Source organism: Protopterus annectens, chromosome 14.part0 (genome assembly GCF_019279795.1).
Source record: "Protopterus annectens isolate FY-2018-M chromosome 14.part0, PAN1.0, whole genome shotgun sequence".
NCBI lineage: Eukaryota > Metazoa > Chordata > Ceratodontiformes > Protopteridae > Protopterus > Protopterus annectens.
In genome coordinates, this window is record NC_056748.1 from 263,865,076 (window position 1) to 263,887,345 (window position 22,270).

At 40.1% G+C, this 22,270-nt stretch overlaps 1 protein-coding gene across 1 annotated transcript in view; it reads right to left on the reverse strand.

Moving 5' to 3' along the window:
• Positions 1-22,270, reverse strand: part of CACUL1 (CDK2 associated cullin domain 1) — a 921,069-nt gene that overhangs the window by 411,984 nt on the left and 486,815 nt on the right. The window contains exon 4 of the mRNA XM_044055972.1: positions 12,970-13,065. Coding sequence (XP_043911907.1) covers positions 12,970-13,065 — 96 coding nt within the window. The remainder of the gene's footprint in view (positions 1-12,969; positions 13,066-22,270) is intronic.

Genomic DNA, 22,270 nt, shown 5'->3' on the forward strand with positions numbered 1-22,270 from the left:
CAAATAAATATATGAAATGAATGAAGATATAGGTATAAATATACGTGTAAAATAAATAAATTAAAAAACCTTCTATTTATTAATGTCTAAATGTAGGTGACACCTTGAATAAAAAATATATATATGAATAATAGTAATAAATACATAATAAATACAATAAATATATAATAAATATGTAATCTAAAATGTATGAATAAATGAATGAATGAATATATAAATATAAACATGTAACATAGATAAAAAATCTTAACTGATGTAATAAATGAGTGTACGTGTAAATAATGAATAGTAAAAATGTATATATGTTATAAAATTGTTAAAAATGTTAAAAAATTGTATATATGTATAAAAATATATAAATGTATACATATGACACATATAATGAAATTGTTACAATTTTGCTGCCCTCAATTTTAAAACTGGGGCGAGTGAGATGTTGTCATTTAAACCTGGGAATTTATTTGCCTCCAGGACAATCTGCCAGTATAATTCCCGGTATTCAATGTGAGTCTCCCACAAGCCACCTCTCTCATCTTTCTGAATCTCTTCTAAAATAAAGAATTTGTACTTTGCTAAGGGGCAGATATTCATGTGTTTGTTTCCAGATGACTTAAATAACAATATTAACACTGATAATGACATTACTGATAGAAACTTGGGAAATGTACGTGATAAATCTGTTATTTGTACACGTGCTAATTTTAAGAATTTCAACATATTTAATTATACAGAACTTGATATTAATGACACCTACTTTGAATTGTTTTCTAAAGGCCTTAATTTTGTCCCCATGACTAAATGTGATATTAGTAGATTAATAATTGATGTTAAGATGTTTTTGAGGAAAATTAATTTAGAGTTAATTTGTGGTGACACCTCAGTAGAAGTTGATTATTCCAAAGAATTAAAGAAAAAAGCACTTTGAACCCGCCTATACACATACACCTAAGAAATTTTGAGAATATTGTAGAGAATGAATTGAGACAAGCTATTAGAAAAAATAGATTAATTCCTAATCTTACATCAAGAGAATTAATATTACTCAATAAACTAAGGGAGAATTCTAACTTGAGAATAATGAAACCAGATAAAGGGGGAGGAGTGGTACTTATGAATTCTATTACATATGAGGGTAAAATGTTTAATATATTGTTAGATGAGTCTAAATATGGCAATGTTTCCATAAATTAAATTAATATTGGCTACAAGAGAATTTACACAACATTATATGATTTGTTTTTGGAGGGGCTTATTGAATATAGCATGTTCGAGTTTTTATACAATAACAAACCAAAAATTCCATCAATTTTCGGTATTCCCAAAGTGCATAAGAATTTTGAAGATCCCCCTTTACAACCCATTGTAGCAGCAGAAGGTTCAGTTATTTCCCCTTTAGCAAGGTACACTGACATCAAATTAAAGAATTTAATGTTCAAGGGAACATCCTATTTGAAAGATTCATGTCATTTTCTAGAAAAAGTGAAGGGTATCACTATGAATAATGAGATAATTTTTGCTGCTATCAACATGGTGGATTTGTTTGGTTCAATACCACACAATATAGGAATAGAATGGTTTCCATAAGATCTTTTCAAGAACTAAAAGATGATGAAATTTATGTCTGTTAATTTAATGGAATTGGTTCTGAAATACAATTATTTATTTTTTCAAGGAGAATATTTCCATCAATTAAGTGGTGTAGCCATGGGAGCAAGATGTGCTCCCATATATGCTAACATGGTTTTAAACACTTGGGAGGAAAAATTCATTTACAATAGTGTGTATAAAGAATGTTGGAGTTTATACAAATGGTTTTTAGATGATATTATTATATTTTGGAAAGACAGTATAGAAAAGTTAAATGAGTTTATTAAATATATTAACCATACCACTACCTTTCTAAAATTCACCCATGAAACGGATGCACATACTATCAATTATCTTGATTTGACATTAGAAAAGGATGGAGACAATTTTAAGTCAAAGGTTTTTAGGGAAAAAACTTTTTCTAATTCATACCTACATTTCAAAAGTGGACACCCCTTACACCAAAAGAGAAGTATTGTAAAGGGTCAAATGGTTAGGATTTCAAGGATGACATCGAACGACCAAGATTTTATTAATGAAATGGAATTTTTAGTTGACATGTTTTTGGATAGGGGTTACCCACTAGACTTTTGTAATCACATTAAAGAAGAAGTTATTCAAGGGAGAAAAAATAGGTTTGCACCTATTTTGAATCATAGTCTCCCTATTAGTGATGATCTCAGGTTATCTCAGCCTATAGATTCAAGAAAGGACAAAACATACAGCCAGTCATTTATAACTGATTTTAGTGGAGATGCAGGCATCATCCAACAAGTGTTGTACAGAGAATGGGAGAAATTTCTTAACATCACTGATCTCAATTTAAATCAAAAGATTCTTTTAATATTATTTTTAGGAGGGGAAGTAACATCAAAGATTGGTTGACAGATCAATATAAAGTGAATAAGAAAAGTACAAAAATAAGGGGCACTTATTCATGTGGAATGTGTTCGCAGTGTTCATCCATGATTAACTCGCATAACATTTTCACTGAAGAAAGAGAGATTATAGGCAAAGTATATAGTAATTTTAATTCTTTTGGAGTAGTATACATTGCGATATGTGAGATATGTTCGACCTTCTATATAGGGAAGACGGAGAGGAAGATGAAAAGGAGGGTTTACGAGCATCTGAACGACATCAAAAATAAGAAAGAATGTAACGCATTATACAAACACATGAATATCTGCCCCTTAGCAAAGTACAAATTTTTTATTTTAGAAGAGATTCAGAAAGATGAGAGGTGGCTTGTGGGAGACTCACATTGAATACCGGGAATTATATTGACAGATTGTCCTGGAGGAAAATAAATTCCCAGGTTTAAATGACAACATCTCACTCGCCCCAGTTTTAAAATTGAGGGCAGCAAAATTGTAACAATTTCATTATATGTGTCATATGTATACATTTATATATTTTTATACATATATACAATTTTTTTAACATTTTTAACAATTTTATATCATATATACAATTTTAGCATTCATTATTTACACGTACACTCATTTATTACATCAGTTAAGATTTTTTATCTATGTTACATGTTTATATTCATATATTCATTCATTTATTTATACATTTTAGATTACATATTTATTATATATTTATTGTATTTATTATGTATTTATTACTATTACTCATATATATATTTTTTATTCAAGGTGTCACCTACATTTAGACATTAATAAATAGAAGGTTTTTTAATTTATTTATTTTACACGTATATTTATACCTATATCTTCATTCATTTCATATATTTATTTGAATTTAGTACAAAAGAGGAAATGTATGTTTATACATTATTCTGACCACTAGATGGGAGCATTGTTCCACTAATGAAAGGTCATCCGTAGTTCTTGGTTAAATGTTTCATATATAATTAAAAATAATAAAATGTTTTTTATTGCATTATACATTTCAACACACAAAAATATATGGTATACATGGATGTATTTAAATTAATTCAAACTGTTGTTATAGGTCATTCAGATTTTTATGCATTTTAGGTTTAAATGATTTCTATTCATATTCATGAGGCTTGTTCTGTATAGCTTTCTATTGGTTAGTTTAAATGGTTTGTCAGCATATATATATATATATATATATATATATATATATATATATATGTGTGTGTGTGTTAATTGGTATTTGCTTTTGTCTGATGAAGTCTTATAGTTTTTGACGAAAAACGTGGTGATTGGTCAAACGTTTAACTTTGCAATAAATTTGATAGAATATCTCGGCTGTCCGGTGCGGGTTTGTCCTCTTCACAGTTCTTTTTTTGTTTACTGGTTTATTTTGCACTGTGCCTCGTGTTTCGAGTTTATTTTTATTGAGGACCCCTACATAGGTGTGTGTGTGTGTGTGTGTGTGTGTGTGTGTGTGTGTGTGTGTGTGTGTGTGTGTGTGTGTGTGTGTGTGTGTTGTCCTTGGCTTTGTGATGTGGGTGGAGTGGTGTTTGTGCTGACAATCTCCTCTTTGTCAGGAGTACTGACTGTGGTGCAAGACAGCATGGATTCCAGGTTACTGGTGTAGATGCATTTCTCACAAGTAGAGGAATTATGCGACAGGAGAAGAGGACTGTCCATGAACATGAGGCAGCTGTTACACTGTCTCAGTATGTCCATGTCGACCAGGGTGGCAGGAGAAACTGGTGGGAATTGTCCAGCCATAGTGTTCTGAATACTTGGCGGACTTATGGAGAGTGGGTTTTGATAAGGGTTTGTCCACAAGAGTGTAGACCACAAAAACCTTAAATGTAAAATAACTGGCCTGAAGCACAAGTGCTAAAAAAAACTAAGATGCTTACAATAGTAGGTAAATTTAATCAGGCTACTAACAAGCAGTAATAAATGCAGAATACAAGCACTTGAACATTTAAGAGCACACAGAAGAGCAAAATAAGGTAATAAAGTAGGTAGAACATGATTACAGTAAGAGCAACTGAATAAAGTATATACATTTTTTTTGTCAAGTGGAGAGGGTGGAAACAGAACAAGACTAAGAGACTATGGCTGTTGTCCTTCCCAAATGCTCTCTCTCTGTACACAGTACATACAGCTGATGAGATGGGACTGGTAGGAGCATCTGAAATCAAAGAAGCAAGGGGGTAGTCCTTTCCAAATGATCTCACTGTACTCAGTTGAGTAAGCAAATGAGATGGATGCAGGAGGAGTGTCCTAACAGAAATTTATATCTCTTTTCCCTTTCACTCTGAGCTCTCACACCATCCCATAAGAAGATTCACTTAAAAAAAAATCACCAGCTGCTTCTGTATTATTGCTATGTAGCCATAGCCGGCCTTAGGCATAGGCCAACTAGGCGGCCGCCTAGGGCACTGCTCTAACAGGAGAACATTTCCAGTATTTATTTGGTGTAGGTAGACCAGGATGGGGGCATCAGATGGTGTGGAGGGGGGAGCCGTGGAGCCCTTTTGCCTAGTGCACCAGTTGGCCTAAGGCCAGTCATATATGTAACTATATAAATTTGAAATTAAATGCACTGAAAAAGTTAGAAGTAGAATGTAATTTTTGAGTATGTCATGTATCCAAGTACCTCACTGGAATTCCACATTTTTTTTAAACTGTGATCTGCCTTAGGAGAGCTGACATATGACCTCTTACATACAACCACAAAACTAAACTTTTCAGAATGATTTTGCTGTCACAGTCTGATGCTATACCCAAGTTGTGCCTAAGGGTTATGACCTCTGTTCAAAAGGCCAGGTGAAGCCAATGTCCAGAATATGTGTGCATTATGCCCTCATTAGAAGAGAAGTAAAAATCATTTTTATTTCACCAGGCAAGGCAACACTTCTGTTACTGCATACAGGGTAAGGTCTACATTCTTGTATACTGACAAAAGCCATGTGCTACCATATGAAGCAGAACAAAATCCCTGGGGTTAGAAAGCATTCTTAAGCATGTTTTGTAACATGCAGCCATAAGAATTCCCTGATGTTTTACAGCAAACTGCCGCACATAAACTGACATACGGCCTCACACATATATAGTTTGCTTCTATAAAACTCAGAAATGACATGCAGTGAACTCTTACTTTTTTTTGGGGGGGGGGGTAAAACCCTTGACAGTGTTTTATCCACAAGTATCTACCAAGAAATATGTTACGTTTCTCCTGTGAACTGAGTTAGGGGACCTGATCAACAGCCTCTTATATACAGCTGGGAAACTTATACTTTCAGTTGGATTTGCTGTCATAGTCTTGCACTATTCCCAGTTTCCACCTGGGGGCTCTCTGAACTCTTCTCACAATGCTGGGTAAAACTAATGAACATAATATATGTAAACTATACTCCTAATCAGGCCAGAAATCCTGCATATTTCACCAGAAAAAAATATATTTTTCAGCTATACCATGCCTTCATGCAGTGAGAGTTGTAGGGTATAATTCCAATCAATTATGAGCTGCACTGATGTTCTCAGGGTAGAACAGCAGTCTTATATGTGTGTTCTGCTGACAGTCACACTGTGTCACTGCATTTAAAACTTCAAAATGAAATCTCAAAGGAGACAGTTATAGCCTTACATAAACAGGAATCAACTGTGTTGCTCCTTATGCCGTTACTGCTAAAAGTGGAAATTTTGCTTTATACTGTTTCTATAGGGATGGATGCTGCATTCTGTGAATTTTTTACTGCTCAGCATACACTGTACAATAATGAACAGAAGTAAAATCCTATACATTTAAACAGAAAAAAATTATACACACTACATACACACACATATATTTATATGTGTACATATAAGTATAAAATACATATTTATATATTTGTGTGTGTATTTTGAATTCTGCTCCATGTCCATTGTGGAACTGCACTGAACTTCTGCTTTATATGTTGAGTACAATAACGGCTTATTACTTTTCTTTACTGAGCAGTCATTATATCAGAAGTAAAAATCCTATTTATTTCATGTAACTATGGATTTGTTTTTTTGTTACTGACGTTTTGTCCACTGCCCCACCAGTACAGAGTTGCATACACTAAAATAAACCACATGAAGATAAAGCTGTCTCTTCACCTGTAATCACTGCATTTTATAGCTCATGGTCATGACATATTATTCTGAGAAATCTAACACACTATTTCAGGTAACTACAGAGGTATGTTCTTTTCTAGGTACAACAGTATTTTTATGGCTATCTGGGGACTCTATTCCTACCCTTTACTCTGCACCAAATACAGGCTAATTAACTCATCCATAGGTTCATATGAGGTAACTAAGCCAATGGCCCTAGAGTCTTCACAAGTCTAGCCATATTTATACAGAGCTGCCCCAATTGTTGGTGGTTAGGTGAGTGAATTTCACAGATGTAATGGTCTATGGTAGTTAATACTGATTTCCTCTGCCCAGGAGGGACATGAGCACCACCCCAGGAGTGAATATGTGGTCACCCATCCATTGATCTAGGTTGCGTTTGATGAGGGTAAGGGAAGTGCTCTGCCTCACATGAATTGGAAGCCTGTTCCAGAGAAGGGAAGTCTCTGGGAGATTAAATTATCCCTCCACCATGACCTGTTCATGTCAGACGCTAGGTCAAGATCCCTGGAGTGAGTGGCCCTGCTGCAGTTTGATTTATGAATGTGCAGCATTTCCATCAGGGCCGGGTCAGAGACTGCCCTGTAAGTCAGGCACAGGTCACCTCTTAGCAACCTGTATGAGAGAGAATACAGTGACAGAGCTTTCAATCTTTCCACATAAGACTTGTTTTGTGTACCCCGTAACTTCATGGTGAGAAACGTCTGTGGTCTCTCCAATTGTTGCATATGCATTGTGAGGTACATGCAAAAGACAGCATTATACTCAATTATTGATCTGATGATCTGGGTGTTTTTAGTCTTTGGATTGATCTGATGAGGGCCGAGTATAATGGAATTACAACATCCTTACATCTAGATGTGATGTCTTAACTAATAAGATGTGCCACATAGGATATCCTTACTGTGGATACGTGGTGGTCAAAGTTCAGATTGCTGTTAACCTGGGTACCCAGATCATGTACCACTGGGTCTACACTTAGGGGGGGGTGCTATCTATAATGTAATTAGCAGGGATGTCAGCTTTCCCAAAGGGAATAACAATGCATTTTTTGCATTTAACTTTAATCTGTGGCTTTGACACCAATCATGCGTCTGCATTAACCCTGTCTGCAGTACATTAACATAATTGGGGGACTCAATAATCGCTCTGAATTTTTAATCAGCAGTGAACTTGGTCAGCCACAGGCCATCCAAGTTTGCCTGGACTTCTGAGAAATAAATTCCACACAGTAAGAGGCCCAGCACAGAACCTTGTGGTATGCCACTGATGATTGGTCTTTTGCTAGAGGTGAAGTCACCCACTTTGACAGTATGTGTCCTGCCAGTTGGCTTAATTCCCAGTGCTGAGAGTTTCTCTACAGCATCTGAGTGAGGGACTGTGTCAAATGTCTTGGCTAGGAGAAAATATGTGGTATGTACTATCTTTCCTTCATCTAAGGCCATGGTGACATTCTTGAAGAAGTCAACTATGTTTAGCAGGCATGATCTACCATTAACGAATCCAAACTGGGTTGGGTTCAGATTACGGAGAGTACCTATGTCCAAGTTAATAAGGTCCATAACGATTCTTTCCATGGCCTTGCAAGTGAGGCTAGACAAGCTTATGGGCCTATAATTCTCATGGTCAGTTCATGGTCCCATTTTGTGCAGCGGGATTACTGTTGCTGTCCTCCATTCTGCCAGAACATTGCCAATTTGTATGCTGTGGCTGGGATCCAAGTGGGTCTGCTATGTCATGTTCTAAGCTGTTTAAAAGGCAACCTGGGATGTTGTCTGGTCTCACTGATGCCATCTATTTGGTCTTGGAGAGCACTAAGATCACCTGCTCTTTTGAGATAATAGGTTGAGTAATGATGGCACGTATAATTTGGGGGATGCCTGGAGGGGAGGGGTTGAAGTTTGTCTAAATCTGTCAGCTAGCAGGTTGGCTATTACATTCAGATGAGTATGGGTGGTGCCATCCACAACCAGTTCAAAATATATCTGGGTCTTCTTTTTTAGATTTCGGACATAGTTAAAGAATGTCTTGTGATTATCCATAGCTAGGAAGGCTATATCTGCTTTGTAATTAGCTTTGGAGAACCTGACAAGATCTTTAATTTGTTTAAGCTAGACAGGGATTTCTTCCTCTGGTGAGCCAGTTCCCTCTTGTTCTCGGACATTAGTTTCTTGTTGTATAGCCTGTTTATACTAGGCGACCACCAGGATAGCTTGTTTTTTCAGCAAGACCTGGTTACAACTGCTTAAGTGGTTATACAGAGTACTGGTGTACATCACTGCATAGGAGTCCTTGTTACCTGACTTACAAGGGGCACTGAAACTTCTTATACCATCAATTAGTATGAGGTAATTTGTTTTTGAAAAATTCTTAAACATTTTTGAGCTTGATGGGGTATCTGGTCTTATAATTATATTGGACAAGACTGATTTATTGTTCTATCATACCAGGGAGGAAATCACATGTGGGCGGGATGCAATGCTCCCCCATACTAGTAAGTACTATATCCAGGACATGTGAGCCTCTTTTGGGTGTGCTGACTAGCTGTTCCAGAGCATTTGCATTGACAAAGTCCAAGAACCTCTGAGCCAGCATGTTTGTGGCTGTGTATGTTTCCCAGTTGACAGTAGAATAATTAAAATCACCCATGAGTAAGATGTTGGGCTGTTTAGCAAGTGACTCCAGTAAATCAAGGTATGCAGTATGCTTTTTCTGTTTCATGGTGGGGGACCCATAGCTAACCATGATGTGGTACGGGATTTTACTTATACTTAATTGGACTTATCCTTAATGATGATGGCTACACCTCCTTCTTTGGTTCTTTCACGCTCAGTGTGTGGTCTCTGCATGGTCTGGGTGTTTTCAGCACCTTTGAACCATGTCTTGGATTGCACAGACATCGGCATCTTCCAAAGTGAGGAGTTCTTCCAGGGAGTGCAGTTTCTTGTTTAGACTCCTAGCATTAAGCAGTAGTACCTTCAGTTTATCTAGAGAGGATTTTGTTATTATGTTGGGAGGTTGGTTATTTTAACACTGCCTAAAAAAGTCAGAACAGGGGAGACTAATGCCTTTATCAGTATCCGAAAGCCTAGAGGAGACAGGTGCAGTGTGGCCTATTGACCATGTCTTCCAGGCTAACAGATATTGGATCTACTTGGGCTGACACCAGAAGCTAAGCCAACTGTTAAAATCAATCATTTTTTGTTTGTACTGTGGCATCACCCTTGGAGAAGGCAGAATGCTGCTTAAAGCTAGGCTTATACCTGCCTGTGACACAATCTGAGAGCTCAGTCATGTCTGTTCATATAGTCCAGTGAGGTACGTCTCAAGTCATTCACCTCCACATGGACTATGACGGAGTCATACTGGTACTTGTAGTTGAATGACTTGATGGAGCTCAGCACCTGAGAGGCAGCTAACTATAATCCGCTCCTTATCCAGCCTGGTGACGGGAACATCCATATGCCTCATAATGGAGTCACCTATGACCAATACATTAGGTTTTGTGGTGTTGCACCTTATTGGCTTACTTTTTGAGACACTGGTGTGTGTGTGTGTGTGTGTGTGTGTGTTATTACGTGCTGTGGTTGTTTTTTGCATTGTTATGTGTGAAAGGGGTTTCCATTTGGGAGGCCTCTGATTTTTTGATAAGTTACTAGTGAGTACCTCTGCATATTTGGGTTTGTGTCTCATTTCCTTATTTAGGGTGGGAAGTGTGTGTGTGAGTGTGCTGACAACCTGTCTGGCACTCAATTTGTCCTTATGTGGCAGTCTTGCATCCAATTTTATTATGTAACTACATCTCCATACCTCCACTCAACGAGCTTCTATCATTCAGTATGCAGATGATACAACTCAAATCTGCGCTGCACAAAATACTCACACCCTCCTGCAAACTATTCAATCAGCACTCTCTGATGTAGAAAACTACCTTACCAAGGCCCAACTTATACTCAATTCCAAGAAAACACAGCTAATGGCTATAACCAATTCTAATAGAAATATCAATAGCAGTCAGTTCACCATCTACTCTAAAAACTCCACCCCTATCGCACCAGTGACATAGGCCAAGCTACTAGGAATAACCATAGACTACCACCTAAAATTTGACAGTCATATCAACTTGACCATAAAAAGTACATGCAGAACTAGGATCTCTCTAGTGCATTAAACCGTTCCTCACCAACAATACAAGGGCTGCCATTGCACTCTCCCAACTTCTGTCCACCCTACTCTATGCATCCCCCATTATAACTAATCTCAATAAAACTGACCTAAGCAAAATGGAAGCCTGTTACAACAGAATTGCCCACTTTGCTACTAACTGGCCATATCTATCCCACCATTGTACTGCTCTACACCAGCTCCACTGGCTTGAACTGCCTAACCTACTGACTTATAATCAGCTCTGCCTTTGCCACGCTTTATATTACTTCCCCAATAAGTGACCTGCCCTAAATACCCTAGTACAACAGCACTCAGCCACAAGGCCTCGTCGGTCATCAAGCAAATTATTATTATAAGTCTCCAATAGCAATAATAGTTTTGGTGACTCACTATACTTCTTCTTTCGGCTTTTCCCGGTTAGGGGTCGCGACAGCGGATCATCTGTCCTCTCATAATTGGCAGTGGAGTTTTTACAGTGTCGAGTTGCCACCCCGGTGCCCAACCTTCCACAGAACACACACACAGACACACACACACACACACACACACACACACACAGACACACACACACACACACACAGACACACACACACACACACACACACACACACACACACACACACACACACACACACACACACACACACACACACACACACACACACATACACACACCTAGGGCCAATTTAGAGTGTCCAATTCACCTACTGCATGTTTTTGGGATGTGGGAGGAAACCCACGCGAACACAGGGAGGACATGCAGACTCGCACAGAAGGCACCCCAGCCGAGAATCGAACCAGAGAACCTCTTGCTGTGAGGCGGCAATGCTAACCGCTGCACCACTGTGGCCGCCCGGTGACTCACTATACAGTAATACAGTGGCAAAAAAAATGGAACACCTCCCCATTAGCATACAAAGCACATCCTCTAAAGCCTCCTTTAAAAAACTCATCAGGCAACATCTGACAGAAAGCTGGCAGTGCCATGACTGTTTACCAGGCTAGAGAAATCAAACAATACACATTTACTTATGCCCATCTTACCTTACTAAATTCTTACTTCTCAACTAAACTTGATCAAGTTAAATTACTGCTACAATCTAAACCAAGACATGGGCTAGTACTATAACTATTCCAGTAACAACTGGCAATAACACATATTATTAACGGAGGTTTACCTACCTCTGCTGACACGGTCTTAATTAGTATTAGTATTGTAAAAATAATTTAATGTACAATGCTAAGTAGTGTACTGTGTTTCAATCCACAAATGTATACTATGGAATCTTATCTATTATTGCTATTAATGAATGCTCTTTGTTTCCCTCCATTTGTACTATCTTAATACCAATGTAAAATATGTTATTCCTAAATTTTCTATGTCTTGTGATGCTGTTTAAACACCTAAATGTATCTGTAATTTGTCTTTCTCTGTGAAGCTTTTTTCCCCAGGCCTCTGCTGAAAAAGGGCCTCTGGCCCAGACATACACCCCCGGTTAACAAATGTAAAATAAATAAATAAAATAAATCTCTCACAAATTATCATATTTTTTGTTCAGTCTTGCGAGATGTGATTTAAAAATAATCTTTTCCCAGAAAAGGTGGCATTTTCTGCCATTTTATATGCTATAGGAAATATGTATACTTGTTCTGACAAGTCATTAACATAACTGATTGTTGTAGTTTTTCCTTAAAACCTATTAGCCTGTGCAAAATACAACAAAAGTGGTATCAATTCCCAGAAAAAGCGGTATTTTCTGCTATTTTATATGCTACAGGAAATATGTAGACTTGTTCTAACAAGTCATTAATTAACATAACTGATTGTTGTAGTTTTTCCTTAAAACCTATTAGGCTGTGCAAAATACAACAAAACTGGAATTACTATCTGAGGTTATAGCCTGAAAATTTCATACAAAAATACACTGAAACAGTAGAAATAATGACATTTAAAGCTAGGGTGAAATTCAGGTCAGAATACCCTTTGGAAAAAGAGAAGCTACAGCAGATAAAAGTAAGTTAATCAGAAATGTGCAGATTTCAATTTTCTTCAGAGTAAAATGAAAGCACATTGCAAAGCCAATTTATACCGTTTTTTACAAATCACCCTAGAAAACAGCAAACTGTTTTAAACAAAGCTGAAAGCCACTTTACTTACCATATAAATGAAGAGAGGTGCAATGCTCTGTAATGCTCCCATATACTGTGTTAGGGCACTATTAAATGTTTCAATATATCTATCTAGAAGACTGACCTGCAATAAAATAAGTAAAAATTACCACTTTACACAAAGTATTACTTTTTTCAAGCACACTGTAAACATACGGTGATTATGAAGGTACTTACCATAACTGTTGAAGTACACCTAACAAGCATATTTCGAAAAGAAAATATGCAAATGACATAAAACTAATCCATTGGAAGATGTACGTCACACACCAGACAATCAGCATGTTGACATCCCTAATAATGTAAGGTTACATGCTGCTTTCTCTTCTATTTTAGAATGCAGGGAAGTCAAAATACAGATTTCATTAACAGATGTGCTTGTGACAGGCTAAGGGAACCACAGAAGATGGCAGATGTGTAGTCATGTAAATGTATAAGAGCATATACACTGTAAATATATAAACCTCTAAACACTCAACACTATATTAACAGAAAGCAATATTTTGTTTAAATCCTTTTATAATACTTACCATAGGGAAGTACCAATAAATAACCAAGAGAAATATAAAATGGCAGCAACTTACTAACCTGTCTACCTGGCCCAAACTGAGTACCCGGCTGACGGAGGATGGAGCTTACTTATACATACATGTATTGTGGTGGTGATTACCCATATACAATGAGGAAAGTACAGTTGTGTACACTTACCATAAATGTAGATGTTCGAGTGTATTCACTATGCAGTCATCACATTTGGGTTATCCCTGCCAAGGTAACCCTCAGTCGGCCAGAATACCAGAGGCTTAGTATTTCTGCGTCGGTTGCTGTCACTCCAGAACTGACATCAGGTCGTTAGTGGTATAAAATCAGGCAGCCGACGCCATTACATCAGTTTTTCTTGCCCTGTCAGGAGCCCCCAAAAGGGAGCTAAGTTATGGTGGAAGAACACCACCAGTAGAAAGTAAATACCAAAAATTCCTTGTAAGGAGAGAGTGAGAGAGAGAGAGACAGTGAGTGTTGACAAGGGGGATGGAGGGAGGGAAACCACGACTGCAACAGTCAATACAGTCGAACATCTACATTTATGTTAAGTATACACAACTGTACTATGTTCTTCATGTTTCACTGCTGCAGTCATCACATTTGGGTTGATTCCTAAAGCTGAAGAAAAGGGTGGAGGCAGTCAAGAAGACTGGGGGCTGGCTAGGATGCCCTGCAAGACTGTGGTGGCAACTGGAGAAAATAGGCAGGTGGTAATGCTTGGTGAAGGTATGAACAGATGTCCATGTTGCAGCCTCCAGGAGGTCCCTGGTGGAGACCCCTTTGAGGAAAGCTGCAGAGGTGGAGGTTGCTCTGGTGGAATGTGTCCTGACCACCTTGGGGGGATGTTTCCCGTGTTGTTTGTAGCAGAAATGGATGCAGTGTGCTATCCATTTGGAAATTGTTTGTTTGGATATGGCCTTGCCCTCTGCTCCTGCAGCAAAGCTGACTAGCAATTGATCACTTTTTCTAAAAGATTTAGTCCAGTCTAGACAGAATCTGAGCTGTTTGTGCACATCTAGAGAGTGGAGAATCCTTCCCCCTTTGTTTTGTGGGTTAGGGAAAAGGTTGGGCAAATGAATGGATTGGTTGAGAGCCACACTAGACACGACTTTTGGCATGAAGGATGGGTTAGTCCTGACGGAGACCCTGTCAGCATAGAAAATGATGACGGGCTCTAAAGCCATAAGTGCTTTTAGCTCTGACAATCTTAAGTGATGGCCAGAAGCAAGGCGGTCTTCCAAGAGAGAAATTTTAACTCTGCTGAAGCTGCAGGTTCAAAGGGGGGCAGGGTGAGATTTTCCAACACAAAGTTTAGGTCCCAAGCTGGGGTAGGAGCTCTTCTGGGTGGCATCAAGTTGTTAGTCCCTCTTAGGAACTGTTTGATGAGAGGGTGTTAGAAATGAGGTGGCTCTGTGCTGAAATGAGCAGAGATGGCAGAGGCATGAATTTTAACAGAAGAGAAGGATAGACCTCTGTGTAGTAGGTCTGCCAGGTAATCCAGGATGAGCGGTAGGGAGGGCTGTGCCATTCCAGCTCCCTTAGCCTGGATCCAGGTGCAAAACCTTTTCCACTTGTCAGCATAAGACTTTCTAGTGCTGGGGCATCTGGCCTCACGTACAACATCTAGAACTTGTTTGCTTAGACTGGCAGTTTGAATAGAGGTCAGGGAATAAGCCAGGCTGCAGGTTGAGGGTCTGCAATTGGGGATGCATGAATTCTCCATTCCTCTGCGTCAGGAGTACTGGGATCTGAGGTAAGTGCCATGGTGGCAGGGGTGACAGGCTGCGCAGCAGTGGGTACCAGTGCTGGTGTGGCCAGTCTGGGGCAATCAGGACTGTCCATGGTTTTTCCTCCCTTATTTTGAGCAGTACCCTTGAAATGAGTGGTAAAGGGGGAAATGCATAGACCAAGAGGTTTACCCACTGGAAGGATACAGCATCCACTTTCCAGGCCTTGCTGTGAGGTTCCCTGGTGCAGAATTTGCTGAGCTGATGATTGGAGTGGGAGGCAAAGAGGTGGACCTTCAGGGTGCCCCATTTCTTGGTTACAAGGGAAAAAGGTTCCTTGGTCTAGCTGCCACTCGTGTGGGTCCAGCAGGTTTCTGCTCAAGTTGTCTGCCAGAGAGTTTAGAGAGCCTGGCAAGAATTGTGATAACAGGTGTAGTTGCATGACTGAGGACGTGTGCCAAAGGGTCATGGCGAGCCTGCAACAGAGGATAAGAACGTGTCCCTCCCTGCTTTTTGATATACCACATCACCGTGGTGTTGTCTGTTTTAATCAGTAGAGGCCCCGGGGAGAGTAGGGGTCTGAAAGCTGTCAGGGCGTGCTGAACAGCTAACATCTCTTTTTGGTTGATGTGCAGATGAATTTGATTTGGGCTCCATTGGACCTAAAAGCACCTGCCGTCCAGGTGTGCACCCCAGGCATAGTCTGATGCATCTGTGGTGAGGGTCTGGGCAGCGTGGGGTTGTGAGAAGGGAAGTCCCTTATTGTGGAAGCATGCTGCTGCCCACCAAAGAAAATCTTTCCTTAGACAAGGTATCATTGGTATAAGCATTTCTAGGTCTTGAGAGTGCTGACACCAAAGGTTTTTTAGTTACAGCTGAAGTTTCCTCATATGCAGTCTGGCATATGGAATGAGTAGAATGCAAGAAGCCATGAAACCTAGAGCTTGCAGGATTTTCCTTGCAGATAACTGGGTTCTGGTGGCTAGTTGAGCGAAGGAGGCTGTCAGGTAGAATTGTTTTTCTGATGTAAGGAATGCCATATGGGATGCTGTGTCCAGGCTTGCTCCTAGGAATACAATTTTTTGTGTGGGTACTAGAATCAGGCAGTCGTCTAAGTATGGCTAAATCTGAATACTTCTTTGTCTGCAAAAAGCAATGGCGGGTGCTAGACATTTTGTGAAAACTCTGGGAACAGTGGATAAGCCAAAGGGAAGCGCAGAGAACTGAAAGTGCAGTGATCCTGCCCTGAAACGTAGGTATTTCCTGCATGATTCCCTGACTGGGATGTGTAGGTAGGCCTCTTTTAGGTCTAGGATGGCTAACTAAGCATCCTTGGAAAGCATAGGTAGAAGCTGGTGGAGGGTGAGCATTTTGAATTTTGGTATCACCAGAAAGGTGTTTAGAATGGAAAATTGAGGATGGGGCATCATGTATCCTATTTTCTGGGTACCAGGAAGAGTCTGGAGTAGAAACATTGGCCTATCTGTTCTGCAGGAACATGCTCTATTGCCCTCATAGGGAGCAGGGAAAGGACTTGCTTTTTGGCCTCTGCCCACTGGTTTGGGGGAAGATCTGGGAACCCTTTTGGGGTTGGCAGAGTGTGGAAATAAAATCTGTATCCCTGGGACACTTTGCTGAGGACCCAGCGGTTGTTGAAAATGGTGGCCCACTTGCTTGTGTGGAAGGAGAGTTTTCCTCCTGGGGCAAGAGCAGGTGGGCAAAGGGAGAGGATGGAAGTGTGAAGTCATTGTGAGTTCTTACCATGATGGGGTGGCTTTGCACTCCCTGGCTTTGAAGAGGAGGAACTCCATTGCTTAGATGTCTGCATTCTCTGGGGCTGTTGTCTGGGGGGCCTGCTTCCCCTGGGTCTGGGCTGAGCTGACTTGGAGGGGGCAGAAAAGGACCAGTTCTTGCAGGGGCAATGCCTACTGAACCTCGGTGGCTGGACCTGTCAGAAATCTTTAACTGTCTGCACAGATTTAGCTTTTTATTCCATCTTTTTTAAGACCTCTTCTGCCTTGGTGCCAAATAAGTTCTCTTTGTGCAAGGATGCGTCCAATAATTTGAATTTGACATGGTCTGGCAATGGCTGTTCCTTAAGCCATGCATGCCTTCTAAGGACAGAACCAGTGACTGCTGCCCTGCAAGATGCTTCTAGGGCGTCAAAACCACATTGTAAGGTGTGCTTAGTTACTTGACTTGCAGAATGCATTAACTCTTGTACCTCTTCATTTTCTGCACAAGCAGGGAAGGAAGATATTTTTTGTTTGAGGAGTTCCATGGTATGTTGCTGATATTTCAGCATATGGAACTGACAATTTAATGCTCTAATAGCAAGAGTAGCAAAGGTGTATACCTTTTTACCTCATCTGTCTAATGCTCGGGAATCTCTATCTGAGGGGGTGGGATTCATAGCTGAAGTTGATTCGATTCCTTTAGGTTCTTGAGGGATGACCTCGTGGTCAGCAGTAGGATTTTTGAAAAGAAATGTGTAAGAGTCAGGGACTCTATAGTACCGGTTAGTTTTCCTGGGAGCAGGAGGGAGGGTGCCAGGGGTCAGACTGGATTCCATAAAAACATCATCCACAACATCCAATACAGGAGTGATGGCCAGAGGTCTGTGCTGTAGAAGATCTAAGAATTCCCTGAGTCTCTTTTTTTGACTGAGGATAGTCCTGACATTCCCACTGGAAATGCTCTCTTAAAGTACGTAGGGTTCCCCAAAGGAAAAGTCCTCGGGTGGAGAGGCTGAAGGGATGGATTTCTCTGCATCAGAATCCTCATAAGCAAAAGGGTCTCTTTAGCAGTCTGCAAATCCACAGAAGTGGGCATCAGGGGCTGCAAAAGAGTCTCACTGAGGACCGGAGAACTGACGACTAGCTTAACGGAAGCGTCATCGGCAGTTTGGAACTTTTCATCCAGAAAAAAGGAGGTCATTGTCCCACTGTACTTATCCCTCATTAGATCCATTATAGAATGCAACGCCCCATTTGGTATGTACCTCTCAAGACATCTGCAACAACTAGAAAGGCCGCAGAAATACCTCACTAAAAGAATCACAAGTCTAAAGTAGATGCCCTACGCTGACCGCCTTAAAAAACTCCAGCTATACTCTGTCGCATATCGTCTACTCCGAGGCGATCTCTGCTTAACACACAAGGCCATGTCAAACCCAGAGCTGCTGGACATGCTACACAACGAAATCCCAATCCCTCAGAGCCACACGCTCCAGGGATCTAAACATTGTCATCACAATAAACAAAACATGCTGACCCAGAGACTCCCCAAACTCTGGAATAGACTGCCCATACATGTCAAGCAGAGCACCTCTTTGGCCCTCTTCAAAAGGAACCTTGATGATTGGATGGGAGAAAAGAAATTCACCACAGGGATCACGTCAGATGCCCTGCTAGACAGGGGTCCAGGGAAGTAAATAGTGTGGGAAGAAATAGCCAGGGAATTGTTATGGCTAGGTTTCTATAGGCCCTAGGGCCGATAGCCTCATACCAACCTATGAACCTGTACTGTCTCTGTCTTTACCCTTACGTTTTTTCGGAAGATCTGTTGTCTGATGGCTTACCGAAGCCATATCAGAATTCAAGGACTGACAGCGAAAAAAACTGAGCTAAAATAAGGGCCTGACAACATACAGTTCTGGCATTGAACAAAGCACAAAAGCGACAGCAGGGGACATCATGGTCTGGCCCTAAACAAGTGACGCAGTAAGAATAAAAGTCTCAGTGTGGCATTTGCTTTCCATAGGTGAGACAACTGTTAACTTTTTCTGACATTGGTCAGAGCAAAAAAAAAAAAAAGGATCCCCAATGGGATACATAGCTTTAGAAGACTTCAACTTCAATTCAGAAATGAAAAACTCAGGTAGCGGTCAACCGGCACTCATGCAAACTGCTTCTGCTTCAGGTTCCTCGGCAAGAAAGACTGATGTAATGGCGTTGGCTGCCTGATTTTATACCACTGACGACCTGACGTCAGTCCAGGAGTGACAGCAACCGATGCAGAAATACTAAGCCTCTGGTATTCGGGCCGACTGAGGGCTACCCTGGCAGAGATAACCCAAATGTGATGACTGCAACAGTGAACCACGAAGAACAGCATTTCTGCAGGAAAGCATGAACTGCAAATGATTTGAACAGTAACAAGCAGTGTGCCCTACAGATACCACAGAAGTGCTTGGTCTAAGGAAGCTTTTGCAAGACTGCTAAAACAAAACCAGCTTTAGCGAGCAGACTCCCAGGCTTTAATGCACGAGAAGGTACAGACGAATGGTCATGTTGCAATCTCGCACACAAACTGAAATGAAACATTTTTGAAAAGTACTGCAGTGGTAAAGGACAGCTTGTTGGACAGGGCTTTAACCTCCAATACTGTTTTGTTACAAAACAAAGAAGCTACACAACACAGAATGGACATGACCCAGCTTTCCTTTTATAAAAGAGGCAATAACTGATCAAACTGCTTAAAGGTTTAGTCATTTCCCCAGAGTACCCAACAGCTGTATATAAAATCATAAATTAATTTCTCTTCCTGTTTGGGGAAGAAATTAAACGGCATGGAGTAGCTCAAGGTAAATTCAGAAACCACAATAGTCACAGGGACTTGTTTTAAAATACATTTTGCCTTGTATAAGACTGTATATTGCTCTCTGCATGTCAAAAAAGCAGTTTAAAAATTCTTCTATCTATTGTTACTGAGTCTTCCAAGGAATGTTTACTGAATGTTTATTAAAGGATTCAAACAGTGGTAAGGTATTTTTCTTCAGCTGCAAAAAAAAAAAAAAAAAAAAAGTGAGACACCAGACTGATGCTACTGGATGACTAGAGATCGCAAATGTACATCCTTCAAAACCTGCCTGACGACTACATTTGTAGCTAAGGGAGAATCCAGTGGTATACAGGCAAGTAGAGGAGTTAAATGTTTCATAGGTTCTTACCAGGCTATTGTTCCTAGAGGATCTTTAGAAGCTTATCCATGCATTCCCATGGAGTTTTTTGCCCTTGAATTTTAAATATGAAATAACTCAGAGCAGTGGAACATCTGCAAGTAACTTAAATCTCTGGACCTGGATGGCATACCATTACTAACAAGGGCAATGAAAAAGTAATTTTTTACAACAATAGATACATGGTTATTGAAGGACAGTCTGCTGTCTGCATAGGTTCCCAGGTCCCAAACTACTGGATCGACTTTCAGGGGTGTGGCATTAATGTGACACTTGCAGTGGGTGTCATGCTTCTAGAAGCATTCTATTACACGTTTTTGTTGGCATTTAGTTTTACTCCATGGTTTTGACACCAGCTATTTATTTGGGAAAGGCCCTCCTGAAGGATCTCTGTGTCCTCCACAGAGTTTACAGTGTGTAGTGTATAGCCATCACAAACTTAGTCAGCCATAAGCCCTTAACATTAGTTTTGAACTCTTGAGAAGTAATGTGACTCAACGACAAGCCCAAGGGTACAACACTGGTGACAGGTCTTTGGGAGTTATATTTGTAAGTTTACTATCCAAGAAGTTACATAGGAAATGCTTTTAGATGGGAAAGCTTAGTAACAAAACCAGTGTGTGGAATGGTATTGAATGTCTTAGCGATATCTAGATATGCTGTGTACTGTTTTTCCCTCATCCACTGTTTCAGTAACCCTCTTGAGGAAGTCAACTAGGTTGAGTAGGCAGGATCTGTTCTTTAACAAAAGCAAACTGGCTTGGGTCAAGGGGTTTTAGGATGCCTACATCGTTGTTTATTAATTCCATAATGATCCTTTCCATAGCCTTGTAGATGAAGCTCATCAGACTTATGAGTCTATAATTTCCTGGTCAGTTGACACCCATACCCCTGTGCAGGGAGATAACTGTTGCTGTCCATCATTCATCCTGCACACAGCCTATTTGTAGGCTGATACTGAATAATTTATGTGCAAGGACGGGTTTGACAGGTCCTGTTTCAGGCTAGGCAGTAGGCATCCATTTATGTTATCTGGTGCCACGGAGACAGTGTTATTGGCCTTAGATAGTAACTTGAGGACTTGTTCTTGGGAGATTAGGAAGCACAGATAAATGTATGTGGTCTGGGAATGTTGGAGAGGAGAGAGGTAAAGTTTTTTGCTACATTTATCCACTAGTAACTGGCTGTGTCCTCCAGGCTTGAGTCAGTGATATAATTTACTATTAGCTCTGTGCAGTGCTGGGCATTGCTCATGATGTGTCTAATATAAAGAAGGCTTTGTGATCATCTTTCACCTGGGTGACTATTCTTACCACATATCTGGCTTTGGTTGATTTGATCAAGGTCCAGAGTTCATCGTTTACTTTATCAAGAGCATTTTTGCCTCCTTGAGACATATATTTTAAATGCAATTAATTTATTTTTCTTTTGCTACAGAGCCTATTTATATTACGGTTCCACCATATGGGTTTATTACTGAATTTGGCATGGTATTAATTTCTGAAGGGGACAGATGCAGCTTTGCAACTATTTACATGTGCACAGTATTTGGCCGTAAAGGATTCTGAATAAATATGGCTTCATCGAGATTGTCTTCCAAATTTACCCAGGTCAACACTTCACGCTTCAGTCTTACTGTGAATGTGTCTGACTTGTAGTCCAATTTGACCAGGGAAGAGATTACAACTGGTGGGAAGTAGAGGTGCCTCATACTGGCAAGGACCAAGTCCAGGATTTAACTGCCCCTGACTGGGGTGCAGACTGGTCCAGAAATGGTATGTCTGTACACACCTGTTTAAAGTTGTGCAAGTCTCCCAGTTTATGGAGGGACAGCTGACATTTCCTAGGAGAATGGTGTTTGGTTTATTACACAGGGACCCCATACTGGTTAGGTAGGAGGTACGGGATAAAGGGGACATAGTGGAGGGTGTGTGTTGTAATTAGCTATGACATGACAAGTTGTTTTCTTCACAGTATGCTGGAAGTGGAAGAGTTCCAGGTTGGTATCTTGTCTAATCTGTCCGGCAGAGAGGTTTTTTTTTTTGTTAAGAATATAGCAA